Source organism: Zygotorulaspora mrakii, chromosome 1, assembly GCF_013402915.1.
Source record: "Zygotorulaspora mrakii chromosome 1, complete sequence".
Lineage (NCBI taxonomy): Eukaryota > Fungi > Ascomycota > Saccharomycetes > Saccharomycetales > Saccharomycetaceae > Zygotorulaspora > Zygotorulaspora mrakii.
Genome location: NC_050719.1, coordinates 1,135,982 through 1,161,751, shown reverse-complemented (window position 1 = coordinate 1,161,751; position 25,770 = coordinate 1,135,982). Strand labels below are relative to the sequence as shown.

Sequence of the window (25,770 nt, the reverse complement as noted above, 5' to 3'; positions counted from 1 at the left end):
TATCTTATATAAGCAAATGCGGCAAAGGCAGCAAATGTCTGATGGTTTGAACACGGGTGATGCAGTTTATCAGTAATCTCACTCTTCTGCTCCTATTAATGCTCTGATCAAATTTTGGTTGGTCTTTAAAACAGATGGCGTGACTGACTCTCGTATTGAAAGCCCATATATAGTAGAATACTTAGCACTCTTTTGCGCTTCGATAATATACAAATGATAAATGTGGTAGCTCTAACTATTTAAAATCCTTATGAGTCCATTTTTCGGTGATTTTTGGTCTTATCTTCTTTGATTTTCTCATCTTTACACGAGATTCAATTTTACCTGAACTTTGCAGCTTTCTGATTTGATCACGCAATAAACTTCCTTCCGGTCTCAACTTTCTTAATGAATCAGATAACTCGTCCGATAGTTTGGCCTCGAAGTTTTCCTGTAGTATATTACGCTTGTAATTCACTTTAGCATCTTTAATTACACTTTTATTGTTTGAAGTAAGCCTTTCTTTGACTTCCTTTTCGATCTCTTCCAATTTTTCAAGTTCAAGTAATTTTGCTTTCAATTCCCTCAATTGCATATGCATTTTAATCTTTTCTTCATGTCGTCTGGCCCTATTCCTCTGATACTTAGTTTTCTTTTTATTCTTGACAACTTCATTAACTGAAAGTCTGATAAGGTCTCCGTTATCTTCATCGGCATCCTGTTCTGCGTTCTTGATGGTTGCATCATCCTCGGAAGATGATTCTTCCTCTTCGCTATCATTTAAAACTTCCATTAATCTTTTGATCTTTTCCCTATATTCTTTCATGGCAATTTTGTTGTCTTCAATTACTTTTTCCCTTTCGTACTCAGAATTGATCAAATCCGACCAGTCAGCTTTATCTGGGTTGTAAGATTTACCTGCATGAGGTATTTCATCTATTTCCTTAACTTTTACTGGTGTCATATCCAGTGTGTCTGGTTTAACGGAAGCGATTGACCATCCTGATGTTGACTTTGTGAGCAATTCTTCTGGTATGATAACGTTTTCTTTCACATCAAGTTTTATTCCGGCAGGTGTAACAACCTTTTTTTTGTCATTACTGTCATCTCCCCAAAGGTCCACCTTTTTGAATTTCGATAAACCATCTTTTGCCATGCGATGGTTGGCTTTGGACTCGCCATCTATTTTACCTGCTAGTGCCAGTAGCTTTCTTAGTTCTTTTTTAGAAACATTTTGAACTTTTGATTTTGAACCCTCATCGTGCTTGACATGTTTGAGGGCGCCAATCTTAGAATTCGTTTTGATTGCATCTAATATCTCTCTACTCTTAACGTTTTTCTTTATCTGCTTTCTCTTGATAAGTTTACTTTTCAAATCGTTGTCACCAGTTTCATCAATTTGGAAAAGTGCCGTATCATTCAAATCACCAAGATCTGATGTACCATGAGTGATCTCTTGATCTTTTTTCTCGGCTATACTTTTCTCAATATCAGTTAAATCGATGTTTTTTCTCCATGCCTTTTTACCTTTACGAGAGGTTTGCTTATGCTGAGCTGGTCTCTTGGTAACATTTTCAACAACCATAATACGACTAAACTATGATTTGATGCGAACTACTTATTTTCTTTTATTGTAAGGACCTCATCTCACTCATAGCTCATCGCCATTTTTCTTTCAATATTGGAAAATTTTATCCGGGTCTAGTTTTCGAATTCACTTCGGACAAAGTTTGAAAAATAACAAACAATTCGGACATTAAGAAAGAATGCTGATATTGACAATTCTGATAAGATCTTATGTTATTTATGTATGGTGTGACAAAGGCAAGAGCATTCAAGTGGCTAAGCATATTTGAAGATAAACTGGAATTTATAGGCATGAAAGATAATTAAAAATAATAACGACGCTAAAAAAATGACAAAGTTAAAAAAAATAATATAAAAATGAAAAAAAAAAATCGAGTAATTCAGACTGTTTCCTCTCTCATTTCCTTTAATTGCTGAGCAATACTCTTTCGTCCCTGCAAATTTTTTTTCATGATCTTGCAGTAAAGTTCTATCATAAGACTATTTCCTTTTCGTTATCCCACAACATCCTTTGGAATCTCCAATGTAAGCTTGAAACATCTTTTTTATTGTCCTTGTCATCGATTAAAGTACCACTTGGAACATTTTTAGTTGATAAATGCGCAAAAGCCGTCAATTTTGAGAAAATATCATCAGATTCAGGTGTGTAAACGGCATTTTGTGGATTTGGCGAATAATCAACGTCCTTGAACCATCTTCTTTGCCAGCTAACACCTTTTGCCTCTTCATCTTTCCTTAAAACTCTTTGCTTTTCTTCAAGTTCTGTTTTTCTTTGCGTAATCAGGTTGAAGTCTCCTAATTTAATTGCATCTGCAACATCTTTCCAAGCTTTTCTACTTTCCAAGAGGTGTTGTTCTTCTATTGGTTTAACTTTCAAGTGTTCAGCAGGTGTTCTTGTTGCATCATAGAATGTTTTCGAAGTGGACTGATCTTTTTTCGTAATCTTAGAAGTTCCCGACCACTGACCAGATATAGTGTAGATTGCATTTTCCTTAACTTTTGCATCTTTAGTTTCTTTATAGATCCTTGCCTTGAAACTATTCTTTTTACCGGAGAAGTAACCTCTACCAGAATATTCCAAAGTACAAAGTAAACCTGAAGAGGATTGAATAAATGATTTTCCTTCTAGTTCAACGAAAGGAGAGGCCACCAGGATACCTTCGATATGTAAGGGGGGTAGAGTAATCAGATACGACTCGTCGGCTAGCTCCAAAAGAGCATGACCATATTGTTTGACGCTTAACGTTAAGGATTTCGAAAACGAAGATTTGATCTGATTATAACCTTGCATTTTGACCTTATTTTTGTCATTGAAAATCGTATAAGCTGTGATTGGTGGATGATGTGAAACCTGTTCACTTAACAATACGGTTTCACCAAATTCAGGATGCTCTTTGTTTTCCCATTTACCTACGAATACTTCACCAAGGAATGGATTTAAGGGTTTCTTTTCAGTACCCATGGATTCATTACGAGAACAGTATTGAGATTTTAGAGTTGAAATGAACCACTTCACAACAGCTAGCATACGAGCCATTTCTAAAGATTCACTTTCTTCGTCTAAAGATTCACATTTTGCGTCTGAAGATTCAAAATTTTCGTGATGTTGTCCAACCTTGTCATTTATGTTCTGTTCGTGAACTAAAGCAGGCTCCAAAAACAAATCCGGATGTTCTGCCCAATACTGAGAAAACTCTGATAACGATGTTGGTGATAGAATGAAAGGAGGGGCTGATAGCGAGGATAAATCACCATTAAAGGATGCAATTGACTTCAGAAACGAAGTCCACGAAGAGGAACTAGCATATTGCGACATCACTACCTATAATAATACTTAATCGCAAAGGGGCGCACGTAACAGTAACCTGATCTTTGAAAGGATAAACAATCTCTATGAAAGGGCAGATCTTTAAAAAAATCACCAGTGAATCGAGCAGTGTCAATCCAGATGAGCAAATGAACAAGCAATGGGTTACTGACGACTAATCAATTACTGGAATATTGACTATTATTTTTCTAGGATTTGATAACTCGTTCCTGATTATGGAAAAAAAGGTTGATATATATTTCTGGTGAGGTTTCCTCGCTTAGTCAACGAATTTGGAAGCTTTAACCGGGCAAAAAATTCTCGTAATTCAATTAAATCGCGGAATGCATATGGGCTAATGAACGAAAAGCAGACGACAGACGAGGGATATGAGGCATGCAACAGGGTTTCATAGCAATTGTCCGATTACTGCATCTTCAAAGAAGATTGTTCGAATATATCTGATTTAAATAGAGTCGTATATAGTAGGCCAGAAGCGATACCCCTTTTCTTCGGTTAGGAACTTTGGATCGTTGTCGTCGTCGGTACCGTTGTCATTGCTGCTCATGTGTGGTGCAGGTAGATCAACCCCTGGTGGGAGAAACTTGAGCAGTTCTTCGCTGCCTTGTTGCTTGAAATGTGTACTCAAATTGGTCTTGTCTAGGTAAGTATCCATTTCCGGAACTGGAATTTGAGAATCGGCAGTTCGAATCTTGGTGATGAGCCAGTGATCAGTGATGTCGTAGCTCTGATTGTAGATTTGGCCACCGCCGATGACATATATCCTCTCAATACGATCGCCCAGTTGATGTTTGAGTACCTCGATTCCGAGGATCAGTGAATTGCTGTGGTAACACCCGTTGACATCCACGATGAAAGGGCTTGTAAAGTCTCGGGAAACAACGACGTTTACACGACCGGGTAGAGGTCTAAATCTGGGAGGTATAGAGTCCCACGTTTTTCTCCCCATCACCACTGCGTTCATCTTCGTGGGATCTTTTGTTAGAGTTGTTACCTGTTTGAAATATTTCATCTCTTTGGAAAGCTTCCAGGGCAATGTGCCCTGGAATCCTATCCCCATTTCGGGTACCAGGCAAGCAACGATACCAACAACCGGTAGTCTAGCAGTCATATCCATTTCATAGCCATTTGTTTTTCCTCTTCTTGTTGATCTTGTTTTTTTCTTATTCAGCTACATTTATATATAGCGGCGATGAGATGAAAAATACGTCTTTCATTCTTCATTCTTCTACACTTCTAGTTCTAAAATTGAGAGGAACACAGGATAAGAGTCAAATGAAGTCCGTGAAGACTGTACATCAGGTTTTAGAATCTCAATTGGGTACCCCGCTCGAATTGCTAGTCACCATACCTCAGGACCCAACGGCAAAGAAGATTCCGATTACAATCGTCCTAGGGATACAATCCAAGAGCAGCCATTTGTCGACATTATGCTGCTACCACTACTGCATACCGAATCGTAATGGTAACGAAATATTTGGAACAGCCTTACTAGACACCAACAACGATTGGATCCTGGATGTGACTAGACAAGCCGCCACAGCCGTATCAAAAAAATTCCATCGCCCCTGTTACGTCGCATGGTCGGCCCCACAGGACCATCAGTACAACTCGGTCGAACAGACATACGTAGTCAAGCAGTGTTTAGATTACATCAAAAACCTATAAAGTATACACGTATATCAGCTCGCTTCAGCTAAATTCCTCTAATCTGCCAACCAAGCCTTTGATTAACAGCAAACTAGGGAAAAAAGGTGAACTTGTCAGACTGCCATTTGTGCCCACCCAGAAAACTCTGTCCCTTCCAGAAAAGAAGTACACAGACTGGGCCAAGATCATCGCGCCTATTTATCCAAGCAATAAAATGTCCCATCACACAAGGCGAAGACACATATTCAGAGCCCGAAGTTGCAACAGGCAAAACAAAATGGTTAAAATGGTAGATGAACCAAACCGCTAAGGATTGTGGATCAAGCTACATGTTTTAAAACATTTATTTTCTCACTCTAGGGCACAAAGGTTATGTCGCTCATCAACCAAGTTGGATTCAGTGGCTCTTTTGAAGAGTCAAAGAGTGACGATTCCTATAGAAATGATCCTACTGTAGAATGTGTTAGTTAAATCTCCATTTCTTGTAAAATATTACTGGTGAACCAAAGTATAGGGAAAACCAAAGTATAGGGTAAAAAACATACTGAAGTACGTCGACACATATTTTAAACTAGAATTGAAATAAAAACTACGTAGAACAGAAATAACTATCCATCAATACCATGTGTTTAAATACTTTTTTCAGCGAGCTGTCGCCAGCATTAAGAGTAAAATTTTCATCAAGCCCTAAACGGAAACGTCGAAAAACCATGTTACTTTTTTTACTTGAGCGTACCGAATGACGAGCATAAAAACAGCTAGGGTACAAAAAGAATCCTTCGACCGCCGGGTAATACACAGGGAGCGAGCCCTCACTTAGCGTCAGAATATGTGCCCTAACGGCACGGCCCGAACACCTTCCGAAACTGAGCTGCCCGGGTAACCTGGGGGATGCGTGACGGTTTCGCACCTCAACCATCCGTACACCCACTCAAGACATGCATCCGTGCATCTAGAAGAAGCCTGGTATTCTTGGGTGGGTCGCGTTGCGTCGAGCGGGCACTGCTCGCTGTAGGAACAGCGCAAGCTGGCGCAGACAGGACGCATGCTGGACGCACGCTGGACATGAGCGAACTTGGCAGGAGGGAGCGCCACCAGAGCCACCATAGGGAGAGACCTGGAAGGCCACAGCGGGCAGCCGGCAAGGAGCTAGGCAGGGCAGGATGCGTTTGCCTGACGGGGCGGTCGACACTGACCTTGACAGAGAGCACCTTGCCAGGCTGGAAAGAACAACGCAACAGAGTGCCGTTGTCTGTCTGTGAACCGGTACCCGGAATCCAACGTCTGGATTGGAAAATTGACGCTTTATCATACTGTGAGCCATCATGCGATTATGATAATAACGTATATTGAAACTGAGTTCAGTATCTTTCATAACCAAGGAGCTTGAAAGAACAAAGTAAACAAAAATGGCTGAATCCCATAGATGTATGTTAGCGCATTGATGTGATAGAAATGACTGAATTACAACAGAGCGATGTACCGAGAAGATCCAGGAACCAAGGTGAAGAAACGTGATGGAGGACCGTTGCAAGACCGGAGGGGAGAAGTAGAGAGAGCGCAACATAGGGCAAAATCGTGAGAAGATAAGCCTAGCCGTGACGAGATTGTAGCAGGGTGGCAAGGGCGCACCGGTGCAGGCGGATTGGAGTAGGATCTTCACGTCTGTCTTTCGGCTCGCACATGTCCATTGGACAGTTGTATATTCAAGCGTGAATTCAGGAATAGATTACTAACTTATTACAATTTCATCGTTCAGTGTACGTAAAAGGTAAGCACTTATCCTACCAAAGATCAAAGAGTGTCAACAACCCAAACGTCTCTTTGGTCAAGATTGAGGGCGTTTCAACTCCACAAGATGCTCAATTCTATCTAGGTAAGCGTGTCGCTTATGTTTACAGAGCTTCCAAAGAGATTAGAGGTTCCAAGATCAGAGTTATCTGGGGTAAGGTAACCAGATCTCACGGTAACTCTGGTGTCGTTAGAGCTACTTTCAGAAACAACTTGCCAGCAAAGACTTTCGGTGCTTCTGTCAGAATCTTCTTGTACCCATCAAACATCTAAGCAAGTTGATATTGTATAAGTATTCTCTAGTTCTATATCTATAAGTGTCCTAATGCAAAATACATATTAGAGCTTTTTTATGGTTAAATTGAAGAGTACGGTTGAGAAAAGATTAAAATGATAATAACAATGGTAATTATGTACGACATACGTTACGATTACAGTCTCATACTCCGCCTTTTGAAGAAATCTATTACTTTCCTGGCTGTCGATTGATCGCCGGTGTGTCTCGGTTGGGCTTGTTGATTGTCGTTCAGGGTCGAGACCATTACCGATTGTCGATGACTGCTACGTGATGTATTACTAGCATTTGTCACTCTTGAACTAGTTCTGCCATTTGAACGATTGTGTGATGCATGACGTTGGATTGATTGCGACTCTTTGGAAGCGTTTGAGCCACCTGTTGTCTTTTCTGCAATGGATTTATCCGACGACGACGTCTGTCTTGAACTTTGAGTACTTCTGTGCACGTCCGGCGCAAAAGTTGCTGCAACCGCTGAAGTCTGAGAAATCTGTGAAGATTCTGAATCTTCTGAGTCATTTGGAGCCACAACATGCAATGTAGTCCTTGACTCCCTGGGCTCTGCTGTTTTTGGTGATGCTGACGGGTTACGGGAGGCTGCCTTACCATTGACGCCACTTTTGGAATCATTGCTGCCCAGGCTAGATTTTGAAACATTATGCGTTGAATAAAGGGAAAAAAAACTGAACCTTTTCTTCTCCGTTTTATTATCCGGTATATCCAGCTTTTTCTCGCCAGTACCATCAGGATCATTCACATCTGGAGTCACAGCTGAGACCTTGATGGTAATTGGTTTTTCATCAACTATTGCGGTCTCTTCCATCTCCTCCGTAACTGGACTGAATACCTTTTCGCCAATTAAGGCACTAAAACGACGACTTTGGCGACGCTTTCTGAAATCAGCGTCTTCAACTTGTTCATTAATTCGAGAAAAAGCAATTGTTTCCCCATCTTTCTGAGATCTGATTAAATCGCCAGAGACGCTTTGTAAATCCAAGGATGGTTTATTCACCGAAAATGATCTTCTTGGTAGCATTTTGGGGGAATGGTCAAATGAAGAATATTTTTGATCGGGACTTAGCGAAGGAACTGAATCAAAAGGTGATGGCTCCATATTATGCGCCAATGTGCCGTTGATTGCTGAAACAATAGGAAATGCATCACTGTCTGTGCTAGCAGAAGCCGTAGATGAAGGATGGTAAGAAGTTGGCCTCGGTTTATGGTGTTGTGATGAAAGTTGATGGTACGAACTTGAACCTTTTTCACTACTGTGATTCATACGATCTACAGTGGTCTTTGGTTTAAACGTTTTGTTTTTATTTTCGTAAGAAGCCGCTAGATTAGCCATATTGGATGACTCCTGTGATGCTATATTTGGGTGTGAAGTATTATTTTTTGCATTTTTTGCTGGACTCGCTTCCACGATAACGCTATCTTTATTCATTAATGAAGAGACATTTCCAGAATTGTTAGAGTGCGTGTTGGATCTTTGATTTAAGAATACAGGAACGGACGCTCTATTGCCAGTTGAATGATGCATCTTCTGTAAATGCAAAAACGATTCACGTTGTAAGTTGTGCTCACGTTCAGCGTCAACTACAGCCTGTAATGCAATTGATGCAGCAGAATTGCTTCTACTGTGTCTATTTACACCCCTTATAGGTGAGTGCCGCAGTTCAGGTGACGGTGGTGACGGTATCGTTATTACATGGGATTGAGACTCTTGTGGTGGCGCTGGCAAATTCACCAAAGTGGAATCGATGATGAGCGAGTCTCTTTTGTCGCCTTTCGAACTCGTTGATGATGTCGAACAATTCGATTGCGGTCTCGTTGATCTCTGAGAATTCAGTCTTGGAGGTCTAAAAACATCTTTAGATACCATCGTTCTATCCCATTCTTCGGGTGTTATTGATAAAAATGGCATATGAGGTCTCGTCCATTCATGGCGTTGAATATTTCTCAAGGTGGTTCTTCTTTTCGGATCAGAGACAAGAATACGTCTTAAAAGATCTCTGGGTAATGCGTTGACATATTCTGGAAATTTTAATGGTGTTCTTGTGATATAATGGTACAGTTTTGCAATGTCGTTACCATCGGGATTTTTTGGATCATCATCCCAAGGCAAATAACCGGCCAGCATGGCATAGAGGATGATTCCACAGGACCAAACATCAGCTTTTCTCGCCTCATATGGTTTTGTACTTACCACCAATTCCGGTGCAGCGTAACAGGGTGAGCCGCAAGATGTTTTCATCAATTCATTATGCTGAAAAAATTCATTTACAAATCCGAAATCCGTTATAATTAAATTCTCGTGTTTATCGAGCAATAAATTCTCAAGTTTCAAATCTCTATGAACTAAACCCTTCGAATGCATATATTGGACACCACTAATTAGCTGTGCGAATAATCTACACGCAACACCTTCTTTCAGTCTCCTTTTCTGCTGGATATATTTGTAAAACTCACCACCGGACGCATACTCAAGGACAATACCAATATATTTGGAATTTTGTAAAACTTCTTCCAGCTTGACAATGTTTGGATGGGTCAAATGTTTCAATGCATTGATTTCTCGATACACCTTGACTTCTTTTTCTGAATTTTTAGGTATTGTGTCCCTCCTGATCAGCTTAATGGCTACTTGTTTGGGGACTTCTGCGGAAGAAGTTGTAGAATGCTTTGACCAACCTAATTTAACTTTACCAAATTCTCCTTCACCTAATGTAGATCCTAGTATATAAGGTCCGAATGTGACATGTTTTCGTCTTGGCTTATTCTGCGCTCGTATAGCTTTGCCATTGGCATTGCCGGTAATTGTGCTTCCAGATAAAACAGCTGTCTCACCACCGTAGTAAGTGTAACGCTTGTTTATTGATGCCATCTGAAGTGTGATCTAATAATATGCCCAATTTGAAAACAACGATAACTCTCTTAGCTAATCTGTCTCGTTTGTAACAAACGGAAATTCGATAGAAACAATCAACTTATACTACAGCCTCCTTGTGTGAAATCTGCATAAAAAACGCGCTAGCCCTCTTTGCCGCTTTATAACGCGTGCCTGAACCTTAACTTAGTAGAATTCAGTTCACAACGTAATAAACTGAACCAAAGCAGGACTACAAGTACGCCTTCTTATATACACAAAACACAGCGAGAGCCTAGCTCCTAGTTTTAAACTTGAGGAACAAAGGTATTAAGCCTATTCTTTTAGAATCTACCCTTAGAACTCTTCGATAGTAGCCTTTCTGCCTCCACTCAATCCCTGTTTCTGTATTTTGTTCAAATTCTTCTAACGTTTGTTTACGTTTCGAATCTCATCGCTTTTTTTGGAATTTACGCCAAAAGTAATAGTTGTTGTTGAAACAAAAACTGTCACATGACTGTCACATGTTCTCAGATGATATGCGGTTAATGCGGAATTATAATAAGCAGAAGCAGTTCGTTCCTTTATTAGTTGGGTGTTTATTTGAAATCGATTTTCCAAGTCTGCATGGTTTGCTAAATATGGTAACCCACCGAATTAGTGGCCAATTCAGGGCTCTTCTCAAAGTATATTGGCAATTCAAGATTTGCCCTGCTATTAACGAGAAATTTATAACGCTGGCTTAGTGCAGTGCGATATATTCATTATAGATTACTCCTATGTACATGATATTTCGTTGCTGTTGATCGCTCATTGATATATCCACTCTATTTACTCATCAGTGGACTTGACAATACCAACCTTTGCTGGTCTAATGACTCTATTGTTCAATGTGAATCCAACCTGTTGAACGTGGAAAACAGAACCAGGCTCCTTATCTGGTTGAGGTAGTTCGAAGGTGGCCTCGTGCTTGTTTGGATCAAATTGTTCGCCAATAGGATCAAGCTTCTCGATACCGTGCTTTTGTAACGTCTTTTCGAATACATCTCTGGTCATCTTAACGCCAGTATACAAATCGTCAATCTCTTTGGACTCCTCCAGAGTTTCCGGTTTGAAAGCATTTAGGGCGTGACCAAAGTTGTCAACAGATTCTAGCAAGTCCTTCGCAAATTTTTGGAGAGCAAAATCTTTGGCCTTCTTTATATCTTTCTTGGTGACTTCCTGTAGATTTCTGAAATCTGCTACAGATCTTAATAGTCTGTCCTTTAGCTCGACAGCCTCTTTATTTTTGCTTTCAAGCTTGGTTTCGAGTTCCTTAATTCTTTTCTGTTCATCAGTCAATTCTGCATCACTTTCTTTGGCTGTGTCGCTTTCAGCTGTTTTTGATTCTTTGTTTGCTTCTGAAGAGATGGATCTAAGACTGATATAGCCCATTCTCGTACTCTGTTTGACGGTACTCATCATTGGCCGAGCGCTACGTAAAGCGGGCGTTACCGCTCTTCTAGAGACATTTCTGGCAGCTGTAGAGAAAACCATCATTTTCAACTAACTGCTAGTCTTTAAATGATATTAACAGAGCTGTTGTCGGTGTGCAAATAGATTTGTGTGATCTTCTCGACCTCTTTTTAAGAGACCTCAAATGGCAAAATGTCACAGCTTAACGAAACCAAAAAAAAATGAAAAAAAACGAGATCATCACAAATCACGAAGTTGGGCGATACAATTCGATTAATGACTGTGATATCAAAAAGCCCAACTTAGTTTAGTTATTTATTTTATATATTTATTTGTTCTTGATACCTATAAATGTTTATACCGTAATTTTTCTCATAAAATCTGTAATTCAAGCCTCTTTGTCCCAGCATTTCTGAATGAATTTCTCCATATTAGTTTTTTTCTTCATTTGCCCTTGAATCCATGGATGCTGTATCATTTGTCTAGGCGAAGGCCTTTCCCTAGGGTCTTTCTTCAGACAAAATTCTATGAATGACTTGAATGCCCTGCTCCAAGTTATGTTTAGTTCGGATTCATCTCTCAATACTGGTGTGAAAGTTAGAATTACTGTAAGAAGCTCAATCGGTGCAATATTTGGTGTTATTTTGTCATTTCCAAATGGGAAATAGCCTTGTGCAACTTCGAGCAGCGTTAATCCTAGAGACCACACATCACAGGTGACGCTGTATGGCTGACCTTGGATTCTTTCGGGGGCCATGTAGAAGGAGGTACCTGTAAATGTGGTCGCCAAAGAATTAACAGCTTCACCACTGACACCAAAATCGCATAGCTTCACTTGGCCCTTATCGTTTAGCAGGATGTTTTGTGGTTTGATGTCCCTGTGAATAATTTTTCTCTCATGCAGATATGATAGACCTCTGAGAACCGCCTCCGCGATTTTACCCAATACCTTTTCACTTATTCTTCCGCCGCGCTCAATTAGATTTTTATACACGGCATCTAGCGATTTTCCTCCCATATATTCCATGGCAATGTAAATTGTTGAATTCTGCTGATCGGAAAACATTCCATAGTATTTTACGATATAATCCGATTCAAAACTCTTATTGAACTGCAACTCCCTAAATATTTGCTTTTGATACTCTGGATCAGTATTCAATGTATTGATTGTCTTTAAGGCAAAGACTTTTGATCCCTGTTTTAACCTGCACTTAGCAACAGAGCCTCCGGCTCCTTCTCCTAATATCCCTAAGGTTTCTATCTCATTTTTAAACTCAGGGTGCTGCCAAAGATCTTCTTCCAATTGATCAACATCTTTTCCAGCCATGGTCTCCACTTCTATTGGAGCAAGTTCCTTTGATGGGCTAGAATCGTTTCTGCCATCTTCGTATGCCGACAATACGCTTTCCGAACAAGTACTTGCTAGTTGATTGTTTTCCTCTTTGGCCAATGCAATATGTCCCAAGGTATCACTACCTTTATTATTATCGTGAGTATCTATCTTATCATTACTGTTTGGTGCCCGTAGAATATTTGATATACTAGAATCTTTTTTGGTCTTTACTGTATCACAAATCGAACTCTCTGAAGTCATATGTAAATTTTGTAAAGAGTTTGACAGTGAATCTGGCGACAATTGCGATTTTGAAGATGAATTACCTGTCAAAACCAAAGGAGGTAGTGGTGGTGGAGCAGGCCTTCGTTTCAAAGTCCTGATTGTCGAAGACGAACTCGATGATGACGCCGAAAGTGGCTGTGGTTGAGAGTTACTTGTCAAAGTGGCGCAGGATGCAGATGACTGAGGCGTCGTTTCGGAAAGGGACGTGCTTGACCTGACATTTTTATTGGGGGTATTCAAAGGCAAATATATATTTTGACTAGGATTGCTGTTTTTGATACCAGTACCATCCAGAACACTTCCATTCCCTGTCCCGTTATTGTTCCTCACGATTGGCGGTAGCGTCAATTTTGGTGATTTGCTGTTCCGTCTTACTGATTCCGGTGGCCTAAAAAGAGAGGCCATGGCTTACTCGGCGTATTTGCAATAATATGAGCTGTGCCCCTTATTAACCAGAAAAAACAGACAGTATGATGGATTCCGATTTAGAAATTAAAGTAAAAACGGAAACCACGCCCAATCGGAAGTGTAAACGAAGGAATAGTTTAGACGAAGCCAGGTTAGTCTCGCAATGAGAAGCGAATCACAATATATAGTGAACTTTAACGCTCTACTCCCTGATTCGAGTTATATAATATACGAAGTCTTTACTTTCAATGAATGCATCAATTTCATTATTCAAACTGGTCACCAAATTGAGGCGTGTTTAGCGCGTTACCCTGTTTACATATGATAAGTTTACAGTTGTATTCAAAGAAAAAAAAATGAAATGATCTAAATGAAAAAGACGGTGATGCTCTCAAGATGGGTCAGCTGTCCCCTCAAGAATTAGAGCTTTGCATTCGTAATTATCCTTTCCACTATGAACGAGTCTAAAGATGATGCTGCAAAACTGTTAGCGTCTTTGAAAATTGATGGTAAGAAAGCGGAAGAGAACGGCGCAACCGTCGTGCAGACTCAAGAGGCCCCAAAGGAAGAACCAAAAAGCGAATCTAAGACTGAGGCGAAAAAGGAAGAACAACCCGCAGGGAACACGACCGACTCTAATCTTATCAGTTCTGCATATGAAGTCAAGGTGAATCTCGCAGATTTGCAAGCAGATCCAAACTCTCCTCTTTACAGTGCTAAATCTTTTGAAGAGCTGGGACTTTCACCAGAACTACTGAAGGGTCTGTATGCGATGAAATTTCAAAAGCCTTCTAAAATTCAAGAAAGGGCATTGCCACTTTTGCTCAGCACTCCTCCAAAGAATATGATTGCTCAATCGCAATCGGGTACAGGGAAGACAGCCGCTTTTTCATTAACCATGTTAACGAGAGTTGATTTGACGTTGGGCGATGTAACACAGGCTATTTGCTTAGCACCAGCGAGAGAATTGGCCAGACAAACTTTGGAAGTCATACAGGAAATGGGCAAATTCACCAAGATTACTACTCAGCTGATCGTTCCAGATTCTTTCGCCAAGAACCAGCCCATCAAGGCAAACATCGTCGTCGGTACGCCAGGCACAGTTTTAGATCTCATGCGCCGAAAATTAATTCAATTGAACCAGGTAAAAATCTTCGTTCTAGACGAGGCCGATAATATGTTGGATAAACAAGGTTTAGGTGACCAATGTATCCGCGTGAAGAAATTTCTGCCAAAGCAAACACAGTTAGTACTATTCAGCGCTACCTTTGATGAGAAAGTTAGGGAATACGCAAAAAAAATTGTGCCAAATGCAAACACTTTAGAATTACAGAACAACGAAGTGAACGTCGATGCAATCAAGCAATTATACATGGACTGCAAAGACGAAAGCCACAAATATGAGGTACTATGTGAACTGTACGGATTGTTAACCATCGGCTCATCAATCATATTTGTGTCGACAAAAAACACAGCTAACATGCTCTACGCCAAATTGAAACAAGAGGGCCATCAAGTATCCATTTTGCACGGTGATCTGCAGACACAGGAAAGAGATAGACTGATCGACGACTTTAGAAACGGGAAATCAAAAGTCTTGATAACCACAAACGTGCTCGCAAGAGGTATAGATATTCCAAGCGTTTCCATGGTTGTCAACTACGACCTCCCAACCACACACAATGGTCAACCAGATCCGGCAACGTACATCCACAGGATCGGAAGGACAGGAAGATTCGGCAGAAAAGGTGTTGCCATATCCTTTGTCCATGACAAGAAATCTTACAATGTGCTTTCAGCCATCCAACAATATTACGGAGATATTGAAATGACTCGCGTGCCAACTGACGACTGGGATGAGGTGGAAAAAATTGTCAAGAAAACACTAAAAGAATAATCCTGTGTATCTAAATATTGAATTAGTCCAGTGTTTTCTCTCTTACTCCCTGACTAGAAAATATACTCTTGCGGAGAGCACATTCAAGTATACTGCATCGCACATTTAGGTTTCTTTTCCTCTTTACACAATAAAAAAAATCGAGCATTCGTCAAAGCAATAACAAAATAGGAGTTTTACCGGTTTTGCATTCTTACTTAAAGTTCCTCCAACTTCTTGTCAGTTCCGTTCTTTCGGACAAAAAAAGATATATAAAAGGCTCATCACGTAGGGCAAACACAATCCAAATTAAGGACCTAACATAAGAAAAAAAATAAGTTTCAATAAACACAACAACACATTACATTAATCAATCATGGACAGCGAAAAGATTGTCGCCATCATTTTAGGTATGTCTGGGAGTGTACTGCGGTCTTTTTTGGGGCAAGCAGGAGATATGAAGCTTCGGTCTTACTAACACAAATACGCACTTTGCAGCCATTTTCCTACCACCATTATCAGTCTTTATGAGTCACGGCTTCGGCTCAGAGTTTATCATCGATTTGGTATTGACTATCCTGGTCTTCTTCCCAGGTATGCTATACGCTTTGTACCTCGCTCTCAAGTATTGAAAGGGGTGCAGTACGTGCGTCAAAGAAACAAATATTCGCTGATTCTATTTAATATTTTTCAATTCTTTTAATATCTATGTAGTTGTAATAACACTGCAGCTATTGCTATTTACACGGTCTCTGCCACTTAGATTCCTCTTCGTTCAAAGTTGTGGGGCCATCATCTCCATCAAAGGTGATTGAATGAAAGCAACACCCGCCACGAAGAACGCACCATTTAGAGTTATTGTGTATAAAGGAGATTCCTTGAATTTCTGGAAAACCGATTTCGATGATTCCGGTTCGTTTGCAGCTGCTGCGCTAGCACCAAAGATTCCTGACATTTCGACTAACTATCTCTGACCGTCTTGCACCCCCCACGATCTGTCTGGTAATTCCAATCAAGTCGCTTTATAAATTTTTGCATATTTTTTTGTAGCACGTAGGCAGATCATGTATTACGTGGGAAAATATACCAGGTGATAGATAGATAGATTAACGGTCGTAAGATCAAAATGCCCCTGCTGATGGATTGCTAGGTGTATATAAGTTGTTTTGCGTATATGGATAAAGTGCGAGAGAATGAGTATGATTGTTTTATATAGCTTTCGTGGGAACACAACGATTTTCGTATCGATCCAGCGATACTTCAACATCTGATTTTTTGCCACGACGTAATTTGCAAATCTCCGCATGTGCTGCAAGGATGCTCATCTGAGCAGAGTCTAGTGTTATGATACTGTTGTTTCTGGAGGAATGAAAGGCCCTCGGAGTGGCCTGGGAACCTACCAGAGAGTAATTGGACGAGATCGAAGCCGAATCGTCAAGCAGCGACTCCTTGGAGTCTCTGAACGCGCTCAATATGCTCGTGTTCGAGCTGTCGCACTCTTCTTCAGGCTCAGTCTCCTTCTCCCGCATCTTCATCTTCCATGCAAACGACCCGCCCGTTCTGTGGACTATCCTGGTCTCCGGTATGCATCGGTTCTTAATCAGGTACACCTGGAATCGCATAAAGTAGATCATCAGCCGAAATAAATATAACGTGATGTCAAACATGTACAGCAGAATCACCGGCGACAGTATCATGAAAACGAACGAGTAGCATGCGTACTGGTAAATCCTGAACAGGATCATCACTGCTTGCCATATTCTTTCTATCATGGTCCCAGACTAGCCTTGCTTCTTGAGCTCTCGCTTTTTGAGATCTGTAGCTCGTGAGGTCTTGAGGTTCTTTTCTTGCAACAGAAAAAAATGTGAAAAAAAGAGCTCACGCTGAGGTGCAGTACCCAATTTCCAGAGATGCCTGACGATCAAAACAAAATCGTAAATCCACAGCCTCTTATAGCCCTGAGGTCTCCGATAGCAAATACTTTGTAGACTAGATGCTATTCCTGTTTTGTATTGATTAGATTATTATCATGTGAGGATTGAATCATCAATAACAAAAAAAAAAAGTACAAGAAAAAATAGATTTTCACCATCGCGCTGTGGTGTTAGCCATGTGTTGGCTGGAAAATGACAAGAGAATGTATGTCTGCAAAAAACTGTGAAAAAAAACATTTTATCGCACACTCCGAAGATAACAAACTACGTAGTGTATTACGTCAATTATCATTGCACGGGGGTTGCTTGTGTCTCTTCTGTTTTATATAAGCATGTACGTATTGATTATAAGGGCAGTATCTAAGGGGGCCCGAGGGACGGGTGAGTGTGAAGATTGCAACGCTATGGGTGATGAAATGCAAGGGATGTAATTAAACTTTTCACCGGGTATTACCGGGGTCTTCAATCAACACCTATGGCACTGAGTTCTAAAGTCCAGACCCTTCGGATGTGTAGTCTCACCGGGATGGTGATCTTATTCAGGCCATCGTTGACATTGACTGGAGTTTTCAAACTGAGCATCTTCTTGTTATCAGCAGTCTTTTGGTCAGACCAAGATCCATAGATTTCAACTTGCAAATCGATTTCCTCTTCGCCCCACCAACACTTCCGCGCTGGTTTTCTCCAAAACAGTAGTAGTTTTGGGTTGATGTCTGGCTTTGGAACCAGATCGTACAGTTTGGGTGCTTCTTGGACCCGCTGTTTGGAGCTTGACCTTTGCGACGAGGAGGATCTTGACCTGACGTTGTCGGCTAGGGCAGACAACCGTGACTTCCTCTTTTCGCCATGGGGTTTGTGGTGACTGGAAATGTTGGAAGCGGAAGCAGTTGGAGTCAAAGCATGGGAGGAAGTCAATACGGGAGCATTGTTATTTGATGTAGTGCGAGATAATGAATTCACCGAAACTGTGGATCCAACGGGCGTTAGTGAGTTCTCGTGTGCTTGTTTGATTTCGGAGTCCCATCTGTTTCTTGCGGCAAAATACTTCTCTCTAAACTCCTCCGTAGTTTCATTGGCAATTCGACATAGCGACAAAGAGCTTATAACAGTTTTATCTGGTTCCTGAGTTCTATTTCCCCACGTTGAGTTTCTTTCGAATCCTGACGAACACAGCATATCCATCAAATGTTGCTCAGCGGGACCCAATTCTTTTTCCTTTGAAAACTTTTCGACAGTTGCGCTTGACTGCCTGTTTGCCGTTGAATTCCTTAACCTGTTAGATGAATACAATCCTTGGAAAATTGAAGTCTTATTAGTAAGGTAGCTGCCAGCAGCTGCCTTAACTTGAGCCATAACATGATACAATAGGTCATCACTGGTGTCTTTATTGTCGAATTGGAAATCACTCTGAGGAACGCAGTAGTAGTCCAGATCTTCTCTAAGCACAATAATGGTCGGTTTGTCGTGCAAGATATCATTCTCATTATTATTTTGATTTGCAGCTGGATTTGAACCACTAAAAAAGAAAAAACCCTTAGCAGAGAAGGGGTGGTCTCTTCCCGACACGGATCTATCAAATAATTTATTAATGGGGAAGTTGATCAAATCATCGTAGGCCTTTGTATACGCTTCCATGATATACTCAAAACATTTTGGTGAGAAATTTGAAATGTAGACTTCATCATCTGGTGTCAAATTAGTTATAACTTGACCTTGACAATCCAAGAAAACACCTGACGGAAACAAACACAACAGTAATGACTCAGGAAGTGACATCAGTTGGTCGCGTGTGATGTAATAGTGCTTATCCTGGATGTTCAAGTGAATTAAAGAATTACCGTTCTCGCTATCGTTTCCAATGTCATCGTCGTAGGCTGATGATGGTACCTGGTCCTTCAAGAACCCATTAGCCCCGGTATCCTGTGAAACCTGTGTGATAATATTTTCCATAATGAACTAATAATGGGAGCTCTCTATCTCGCTCAAAAAGTCCACCTTCGAATATCCTCTATTTGTCTTAGTATCTTTCACAACTAAGATATTTTCAATTCTCTCAATGTACCCAGCAGAGCCAGTTTTTTTCAATCGAAAAAAAATAAACAGCAAATCACCACAGATGAGTAAGAAGTTCGATATGTGTTGTAAACTACACAAGTCTCAAATAATAACACACTGTCCACCTACCAAAAACGGCTAGGTCCCTCTGTGATAAAGAGATTGTTCTCTTAAAGAATTGCAAATATGGGTTTTTTTCTCTTTTTACCTCCTTTCACGTACTGGCAACTTATGACGAATCGCTCCTGTAATCATAATCTACGAGTTTCAATATTATTAAAGATGTAGTATCCATTGAAACGTGAAGATTAGACAGCCGGGACACTCAATCGCCTGGCGTTTGTCAGCAGCAGTCGCTACTTCAAGTGCAAGTTTCATTTGTGAAGCGTTCACGACTTAGGAGGCTTTCGTTTCACTAAGCAAGAAATAACGAACTTATAAGATTTATGAGAATCAGTACTTTTTCTGGGCACAGTAAAGCACAATGGATGGGAATTACGAGTATTCAATCATTTTGAGCAATGGCAGATCAGGCAGTTCGAACTGTATGCAAAATCGGGATTGTACTTTCGTCAGCTTCGTGATGATTCATCGCTGCTCGTTACAGAAAACTGAAAGTAGGGTAATGTATGGACCAATCTCAGTGGTGCAGTATAAATCTGGCTTTGAAAATTTTTCAGATAGAGACTCTTCCTGTAAGGTAACACCTTCCTGTCAGATAACACCTTCCTTGGTACTATAGGAGTTGTGCGACTAGCCGCATTGGGCGCTAATCTTGGAGTTAACGTGCGTGAAGTTTGGCCAGCAACCACTGGTGCTAACTTCAGGGTACACTTGAAGGTTCAAGGACCTAACGACCCTTGAAGAATACTACATGATGAGATAAACTTTCATTAACCTTATCTACATTATCTGACGAATTTTTTAAATTCAAGATAGAAAAAAGATTGTTTTATTAATTTCTGAAACATAGTGACTTTAACTATTCAAAACTTCATCAAAAACGTAAGACATCGATCCGAATTACGAATTACATCTCGTCGTCGCTGTTAATTAAAAACTCGTCCTCATCCGCGTTCCTATTGGCCTTGCGGTCATCTGGGGTAACAACTACCTTGGTAGGTGTAGCATTTAACGGCTCAGGCGCAACTGGTTGCCATTTTTTCCTAGTTGAGGCGTCAGGTGTATCGATAAAAGTTGATTCTGGTACGATTTTAACATCCTTGGGTTTTCCGTCTTCAGAGTTCTTGGATGGAAGTTGTGGTGGAACATCATCTTCCTCGTCGTATTCAGCATCGCTGTCGTCATTGTGCAACGTTATACCGTGATTCTCCAATGACTCCTCTCCAACTTGGGCTCCAAAAGAATTGAATCTGCGTCTTTCGGGTTTCTTTGGTGCATAACTGTTGGTGTAATCATTATTCTTTTCGCTTATCTTTTGTTCGTAGGCCTCATCGTCATAATAGTCTCTTTCATTACTGTTGCCAGGTTCAGCATAATCGCCCACTATATTTCTTCTGAATCCACTAATCCAACCATTTAATTTTGTAGCAGTCTCTTGGATTGAACGGTTTGCCTTTTCCTTCAGTTCGGGCAGCTCCTTTTCCATGAATTGAGCCCAAGAATCCTCATCTTCACCGTAAAGCTCTCTCTGTTCTTCTGGGCTCAGCGGTTGTTGATTTCTTCTATGACGCTCTCTTATCCTTTCCCTACGTGCTTCACCTGCTTCACGGCCTGCAGCATTAACTTGCCTACGACTTTGAATAACGCGTTGCGAATGCCTATTTTTGTTGAACTGTTCATCAAGCTGACGTGCTAGCAATTCGTCCTGTTCCAATTGAGTCTGTTTCCTTCTTTGCGGCAAATCTGGAGCTTTATGAACTACAGGCTGAGATGGTAATTCTATGTCCGCCCCTGATTCTGGATCTGATAGAAACAGTAGCGCACTGAATGCAGGATCTAAAGCTCCTTGTGACGCGATAATTACAGCCTTTACATATTTTTCCTCGACATTTGGGAACGCCTCTTTTAATTGAGTTAAAATGGGGTTCTCTTCAGGTGCCTTTGCTTCCAAAATATCATTAGTTTTCTTTCGGGCTGGAAGTGGGGGGGTTGCTTCCTCAGGACGCTCATCCTCAGGACCCTTTTTTGTTTCATCAATCTCTTTTTCTATAGCTGGTGGATTTTCCTGTTCAGAATCATCTGTTTTCGCTGTTTCGATTACACCTTCAGGCTTCTTGGGACTATCTTCCTTAATGTCAGGGGCACTGTCAATATCCGTGGTACTTAAAGCTTCAGCTTCCTCTGCAGACATATTTAATTGTTTAGAATTTTCTGTGTATGGGAACGAAGAAGAATCGAGTTCTTCAAATTTGACAGTTGATTAAATAACAATATTAGGCTATCTGACACCTCTCGTAGTTATGTGACTTGAATGAGGTTTGATATGATAAATCTTGATATACCATAACGTATATGATGATAAATAGAAAAGAATTACAATCGCCAGCTCTTGACGGGCCTGAGCACGCAGCCCATATGCCGTGATATCTATTTAGTGACTTGCCATGCTCGCATGAGCTCAGTTACCAGTAACGATGAAAGTTTTTGTTTTCTTCAGTTCAAGCTGCATTCTTCATTTTTCTTAGTTGATCCATAACTCTGCCTCTAGACCAAGTACAGTTCTCGTCACCAATAGCTTTTCTTACCAGTTTGTCATCCAGTCTCATAAATGGGTTGAACATCAATTCATCGTAAAGCGTAAATTTTCCTGTAGTGACTTCGTGTTCATGACAATAATCTTCCAAAGCGTCAAAATACTTATTGTCACCAACATTTGGATAAATCGCTTTGCGAATAAACTCTACATTTCCAGTAGTATATTCGTGACCAGGAAATACCCTAGTTGTGCCCCAATTGGGCTCTTTTACGCCCTTCAAAATCTTCTCGTTCAATGCGGCGTCCATTTCCTCGCCGGTTCCCTCAAAAAATCGCCCACAGCCAGCAGTGAACAAGGTATCACCGCTGAAGATTGCCTGTTCATTTGTCTCAGGGTCAATAACATGATAGCATACAGAATCTTGGGTGTGGCATGGAGTGCGAATACTTGTGATGTCTAAATCACCTAACTTGTAATGTTGCAGATCCTTAGGAATGTCAGTGACAGCAGGTGAGCCTCTAGAGCCACCTATTACCTTTATTGGATGATTTGATGTCTGTTTCAAACTTGCCAAAACGGCAACATTGCCTCCGGCATGATCATAATGATGATGCGTATTCACTATAGCTTGTATACTAGATTTTTCTGCGCTATTCAACGCGGGCAGCACTTCCATCGCTTCTGCTGGGTCAATCAACCATGATTGACTGCTATCTTGCGTACTCAACAGATAACTGTAATTGACCCCGCCGGTCATCCATCTCATTTTAATAGGTTTAACATGCATCTTTCTAATTTGTTTAAATAGCATAAAACTATAAAGCCCTCTGGAATTCCCAGATTATACTTACTTGGGCGAGTCTCTATGGGTACAACCTAAACTTCCAAGATCTCTATACAATTAGGGTATTTCATTGTATTAATATTGCTCTGGCATTCTTAAGTACGGGTAAGCAGGGCTGTTTAGGTCCACCCAATAGAAACATTTCACTGGTACCAAATCTATGTATCATACATTTCACATAGATTATCACACTGTATTTGAGCTTATAGTACTGGACACTTCATCAACACGCACTCTGTGATGCCTTTTGCGTTTTTTATTATTTGCATCATATTTACACAGTGTATATTGATGTTAAATCTCCTTCAGCCTTGTAAAATCTCTTATTATTAACAAAACATAAAAGTGATAAAAATGATCATGTCATCCCCTCGACACATGCTCCCTTCACCTTCAGGTAAATGTATTAGTAAATACTGTATTTAACTATATATCTCAAATTTCAGACTGGACAAGCATCATAAGCATCATAAGCATCATAGCTTTGTTGTGTTACAAGTGGGACATTCACAGCTAGAACCACATTTGCATCTGCTCTCTTTTTTAGAGGACGACATGCAACAATTTGAAGATAATTTCTCCTTGAAAGATGGACTAGCGGACACTTTTCCAGATGATGGTGCTGCTGGCAGTCTCGCAGATGTAGTTTTAACATTTTGTTTAGATTGACAACATGATTTCTCATCAGATTGGCAGCACGACATCTAAGAAAAAATATTCAATGAGCCTGAGAGGTAATATTAGCGAGGTTTACGACAACGAGTGACAGTATCATAATCAGATCGCGCTCTTCTTGTACCTTTTCTTTTATACCTTTTAGCTTAGCTTTTATTCTTTTGATAAGAGCTCAACGGCTGGATATTCCTAATTAGGCAATCTCGTGTTTTTTTCGTCAAGAAAAGTGGGATGGGCGGCTATTTTTCTCTTATAAGATATGTCTTCTCCTTCGAACTGTGAAACGAAAACTATACAATCTGGTTCGGCAAGATGGTGTGTATGGTAGATGTCATGCTCAGAGCCAGCACGGTTTCGTTGGTCCAATGTGCGTTGAATGAAGAGAACGAGGGAAAAATAAGAGCCAATCACGGACATGGAGGCAATGAGACAATAAATGCAGTTGACAAGATGCATATATTTTACAAGCTGGTCAAGAGCATTGTCCAGAAGAGACTGAGAAAATTCGAATGTGAGCGGTTGCGTAGATTGATACTAACTTCAGAAGACTTTTTGGCCGAGGGTCATGGAAGTATTGAGATTTGTGAACCGCCCACGGAAGCGCAAAGTCGTATTGTAAAGAGTTTGGTTAGGGTGATATTCCATCAGCTTGCCATGGACGATTCATCTGAGGCAATAAGCGAGGCTCATGCTAACCTAATATTTTCACTTTTCATAGTGAAGATAACTAGCGACATCTACGTTGAGAATCCAGCTATCAATACATGTTTGGGTACAACTCTTTGCAATCTAAAGGAAAGGGTAACAAATATCTTGGAAGAAGAAGTGAACAATGCTCAAACGGCACAACATGTTGGCTCTCCGTCGATGGAAGTGGGCGAACTCAATGTTCATCTTTTCTGTTGCTTGGAAGATTTGCAGCATCAGAACGACAATAAGGTGCTGATTGACGATTTTGATAAAATTGATCTTTATAGTGACAACGAGAATGCTAATGATGAGTGCCTCACCGATGAAAACACACTGATTTCATCAAAAGTTAACGATTCCTTAGATTCCTCAGTTCGAATTAGCAAACAAACACTATCATTGACAAAAGTTACGTTGCTTCCCTCAAAGGAATTGGAAAACTGCTGGGAGTCCTTATTTTTCGATAATGACATTAAGCAAAAGATGTTCAGCTACGCTACCATAGCGCTGAAAGTTGCAACTTTGTCAAGAGAGAAAGCTAATAGTAACATTGATTCATCTAATATTTTTTCTAATAATAAGCTCTTGATTGTCCATGGCCCTCCAGGAACAGGAAAGACGACAGTTTGTAAGGCGTTGGTTCAGAAATTGTCCATAAGAAGGGAGTTCTCTTGTGGCACAAACCCTATTGATACTCGCCATAAGGGAATACTAGTTGAGATCTCATGTTCAAGAATCTTTTCAAGGTGGTTCGGTGAATCATCAAAAAACCTGAGTAGCATATTTACAGATGTTGAAAATCTCTTGAAATTGAACGAAAATTCATTCGTTTGTCTGCTAATCGACGAAGTGGAGGCCATAGCAATTTCAAGAGACGAATTACTCAACAAAAGTGAGTCCACAGATGGGGTAAGGGTCGTGAGTACGCTATTAACTCTACTGGATCGATTAAAAAAATACAATAATCTGATTGTCCTGGCAACGTCCAATCTACTAAACTCTTTGGACCCAGCATTCATAGATAGGGCTGATGGTGTATTTCATATTGGCAATCCATCAAAAGACGCAATAATTGAAATTTTGACCTCTACCTTAAGAGAACTTATGCGAAAAAATATCATTTCGTGTCCCTTTAACGCCTTGTCACAATTCAAGTACGAAGAGGTTATTTCGCTAATTGCTTCTAAATGCCTGGTATGTTCATGTGTAGAAAATTTTTGCAAACTGAAAACTTGCTTTACTAACATAATATTTCAATTTAGAGATTTGACGTAAGTGGCAGAACCCTGCGTAAGCTACCATTAATTTGTCTCTCTGAGCACTTCCAGGCTTTGCCAATGCAATTGGACAAGTTTCTCATAGCATTGGCATTATCAGTTGCTAGTACAACATATAAGCACCACGTGTAATAATATCGCAACTACGCATTACGATTGTTTTATCTCATCATGCATTCATTATTTTAAAGCTACTGTTGTCATCGCACAAGACGGAATTGAATCGCGTTAAAAAAGAAAGCACTTTACTAGGTAAAAATAATTAAAGTGAGCGAGCTCTAGG

The 25,770-nt window shown here is 40.4% G+C and overlaps 16 protein-coding genes across 16 annotated transcripts, besides 1 other annotated feature; 5 read left to right on the top strand and 11 right to left on the bottom strand.

Moving 5' to 3' along the window:
* Positions 1 to 235: 235 nt before the first annotated feature.
* Positions 236 to 1,564, bottom strand: NOP53 (Nop53p; the record flags this gene model as incomplete). Its single annotated transcript, XM_037286486.1, has 1 exon — positions 236 to 1,564. The coding sequence occupies one exon, from the start codon at positions 1,562 to 1,564 to the stop codon at positions 236 to 238; it is 1,329 nt and encodes a 442-aa protein (XP_037142381.1).
* A 474-nt stretch (positions 1,565 to 2,038) lies between these two features.
* Positions 2,039 to 3,382, bottom strand: KES1 (oxysterol-binding protein KES1; the record flags this gene model as incomplete). The annotated part of the gene is made up of 1 exon (XM_037286485.1): positions 2,039 to 3,382. The coding sequence occupies one exon, from the start codon at positions 3,380 to 3,382 to the stop codon at positions 2,039 to 2,041; it is 1,344 nt and encodes a 447-aa protein (XP_037142380.1).
* A 457-nt stretch (positions 3,383 to 3,839) lies between these two features.
* Positions 3,840 to 4,511, bottom strand: DFR1 (dihydrofolate reductase; the record flags this gene model as incomplete). The annotated part of the gene is made up of 1 exon (XM_037286484.1): positions 3,840 to 4,511. The coding sequence occupies one exon, from the start codon at positions 4,509 to 4,511 to the stop codon at positions 3,840 to 3,842; it is 672 nt and encodes a 223-aa protein (XP_037142379.1).
* Positions 4,512 to 4,591: 80 nt separating this feature from the next.
* On the top strand, positions 4,592 to 5,062 carry POC4 (Poc4p; the record flags this gene model as incomplete). Its single annotated transcript, XM_037286483.1, has 1 exon — positions 4,592 to 5,062. One exon carries the CDS (start codon positions 4,592 to 4,594, stop codon positions 5,060 to 5,062), a length of 471 nt encoding a protein of 156 aa, XP_037142378.1.
* Positions 5,063 to 5,151: 89 nt separating this feature from the next.
* Positions 5,152 to 5,494: a sequence feature (SNR17).
* A 959-nt stretch (positions 5,495 to 6,453) lies between these two features.
* On the top strand, positions 6,454 to 7,108 carry HG535_0A05900 (60S ribosomal protein eL33; the record flags this gene model as incomplete). The annotated part of the gene is made up of 2 exons (XM_037286482.1): positions 6,454 to 6,472; positions 6,804 to 7,108. The coding sequence occupies 2 exons, from the start codon at positions 6,454 to 6,456 to the stop codon at positions 7,106 to 7,108; spliced, it is 324 nt and encodes a 107-aa protein (XP_037142377.1).
* A 158-nt stretch (positions 7,109 to 7,266) lies between these two features.
* HG535_0A05890 (uncharacterized protein) lies at positions 7,267 to 10,014 on the bottom strand (the record flags this gene model as incomplete). Its single annotated transcript, XM_037286481.1, has 1 exon — positions 7,267 to 10,014. The coding sequence occupies one exon, from the start codon at positions 10,012 to 10,014 to the stop codon at positions 7,267 to 7,269; it is 2,748 nt and encodes a 915-aa protein (XP_037142376.1).
* Positions 10,015 to 10,827: 813 nt separating this feature from the next.
* On the bottom strand, positions 10,828 to 11,535 carry MGE1 (mitochondrial nucleotide exchange factor MGE1; the record flags this gene model as incomplete). The annotated part of the gene is made up of 1 exon (XM_037286480.1): positions 10,828 to 11,535. One exon carries the CDS (start codon positions 11,533 to 11,535, stop codon positions 10,828 to 10,830), a length of 708 nt encoding a protein of 235 aa, XP_037142375.1.
* Positions 11,536 to 11,839: 304 nt separating this feature from the next.
* HG535_0A05870 (uncharacterized protein) lies at positions 11,840 to 13,474 on the bottom strand (the record flags this gene model as incomplete). Its single annotated transcript, XM_037286479.1, has 1 exon — positions 11,840 to 13,474. The coding sequence occupies one exon, from the start codon at positions 13,472 to 13,474 to the stop codon at positions 11,840 to 11,842; it is 1,635 nt and encodes a 544-aa protein (XP_037142374.1).
* Positions 13,475 to 13,931: 457 nt separating this feature from the next.
* On the top strand, positions 13,932 to 15,374 carry DBP5 (ATP-dependent RNA helicase DBP5; the record flags this gene model as incomplete). Its single annotated transcript, XM_037286478.1, has 1 exon — positions 13,932 to 15,374. One exon carries the CDS (start codon positions 13,932 to 13,934, stop codon positions 15,372 to 15,374), a length of 1,443 nt encoding a protein of 480 aa, XP_037142373.1.
* Positions 15,375 to 15,729: 355 nt separating this feature from the next.
* Positions 15,730 to 15,985, top strand: PMP3 (Pmp3p; the record flags this gene model as incomplete). Its single annotated transcript, XM_037286477.1, has 2 exons — positions 15,730 to 15,763; positions 15,852 to 15,985. The coding sequence occupies 2 exons, from the start codon at positions 15,730 to 15,732 to the stop codon at positions 15,983 to 15,985; spliced, it is 168 nt and encodes a 55-aa protein (XP_037142372.1).
* A 143-nt stretch (positions 15,986 to 16,128) lies between these two features.
* On the bottom strand, positions 16,129 to 16,308 carry TOM6 (Tom6p; the record flags this gene model as incomplete). Its single annotated transcript, XM_037286476.1, has 1 exon — positions 16,129 to 16,308. The coding sequence occupies one exon, from the start codon at positions 16,306 to 16,308 to the stop codon at positions 16,129 to 16,131; it is 180 nt and encodes a 59-aa protein (XP_037142371.1).
* A 253-nt stretch (positions 16,309 to 16,561) lies between these two features.
* IRC23 (Irc23p) lies at positions 16,562 to 17,125 on the bottom strand (the record flags this gene model as incomplete). The annotated part of the gene is made up of 1 exon (XM_037286475.1): positions 16,562 to 17,125. One exon carries the CDS (start codon positions 17,123 to 17,125, stop codon positions 16,562 to 16,564), a length of 564 nt encoding a protein of 187 aa, XP_037142370.1.
* Positions 17,126 to 17,749: 624 nt separating this feature from the next.
* WHI2 (Whi2p) lies at positions 17,750 to 19,237 on the bottom strand (the record flags this gene model as incomplete). The annotated part of the gene is made up of 1 exon (XM_037286474.1): positions 17,750 to 19,237. One exon carries the CDS (start codon positions 19,235 to 19,237, stop codon positions 17,750 to 17,752), a length of 1,488 nt encoding a protein of 495 aa, XP_037142369.1.
* A 1,135-nt stretch (positions 19,238 to 20,372) lies between these two features.
* On the bottom strand, positions 20,373 to 21,656 carry CUE5 (ubiquitin-binding protein CUE5; the record flags this gene model as incomplete). The annotated part of the gene is made up of 1 exon (XM_037286473.1): positions 20,373 to 21,656. The coding sequence occupies one exon, from the start codon at positions 21,654 to 21,656 to the stop codon at positions 20,373 to 20,375; it is 1,284 nt and encodes a 427-aa protein (XP_037142368.1).
* A 307-nt stretch (positions 21,657 to 21,963) lies between these two features.
* GLO4 (hydroxyacylglutathione hydrolase GLO4) lies at positions 21,964 to 22,812 on the bottom strand (the record flags this gene model as incomplete). The annotated part of the gene is made up of 1 exon (XM_037286472.1): positions 21,964 to 22,812. One exon carries the CDS (start codon positions 22,810 to 22,812, stop codon positions 21,964 to 21,966), a length of 849 nt encoding a protein of 282 aa, XP_037142367.1.
* Positions 22,813 to 23,832: 1,020 nt separating this feature from the next.
* On the top strand, positions 23,833 to 25,619 carry PCH2 (Pch2p; the record flags this gene model as incomplete). Its single annotated transcript, XM_037286471.1, has 2 exons — positions 23,833 to 25,404; positions 25,473 to 25,619. 2 exons carry the CDS (start codon positions 23,833 to 23,835, stop codon positions 25,617 to 25,619), a joined length of 1,719 nt encoding a protein of 572 aa, XP_037142366.1.
* Between the last annotated feature and the right edge of the window lie 151 nt (positions 25,620 to 25,770).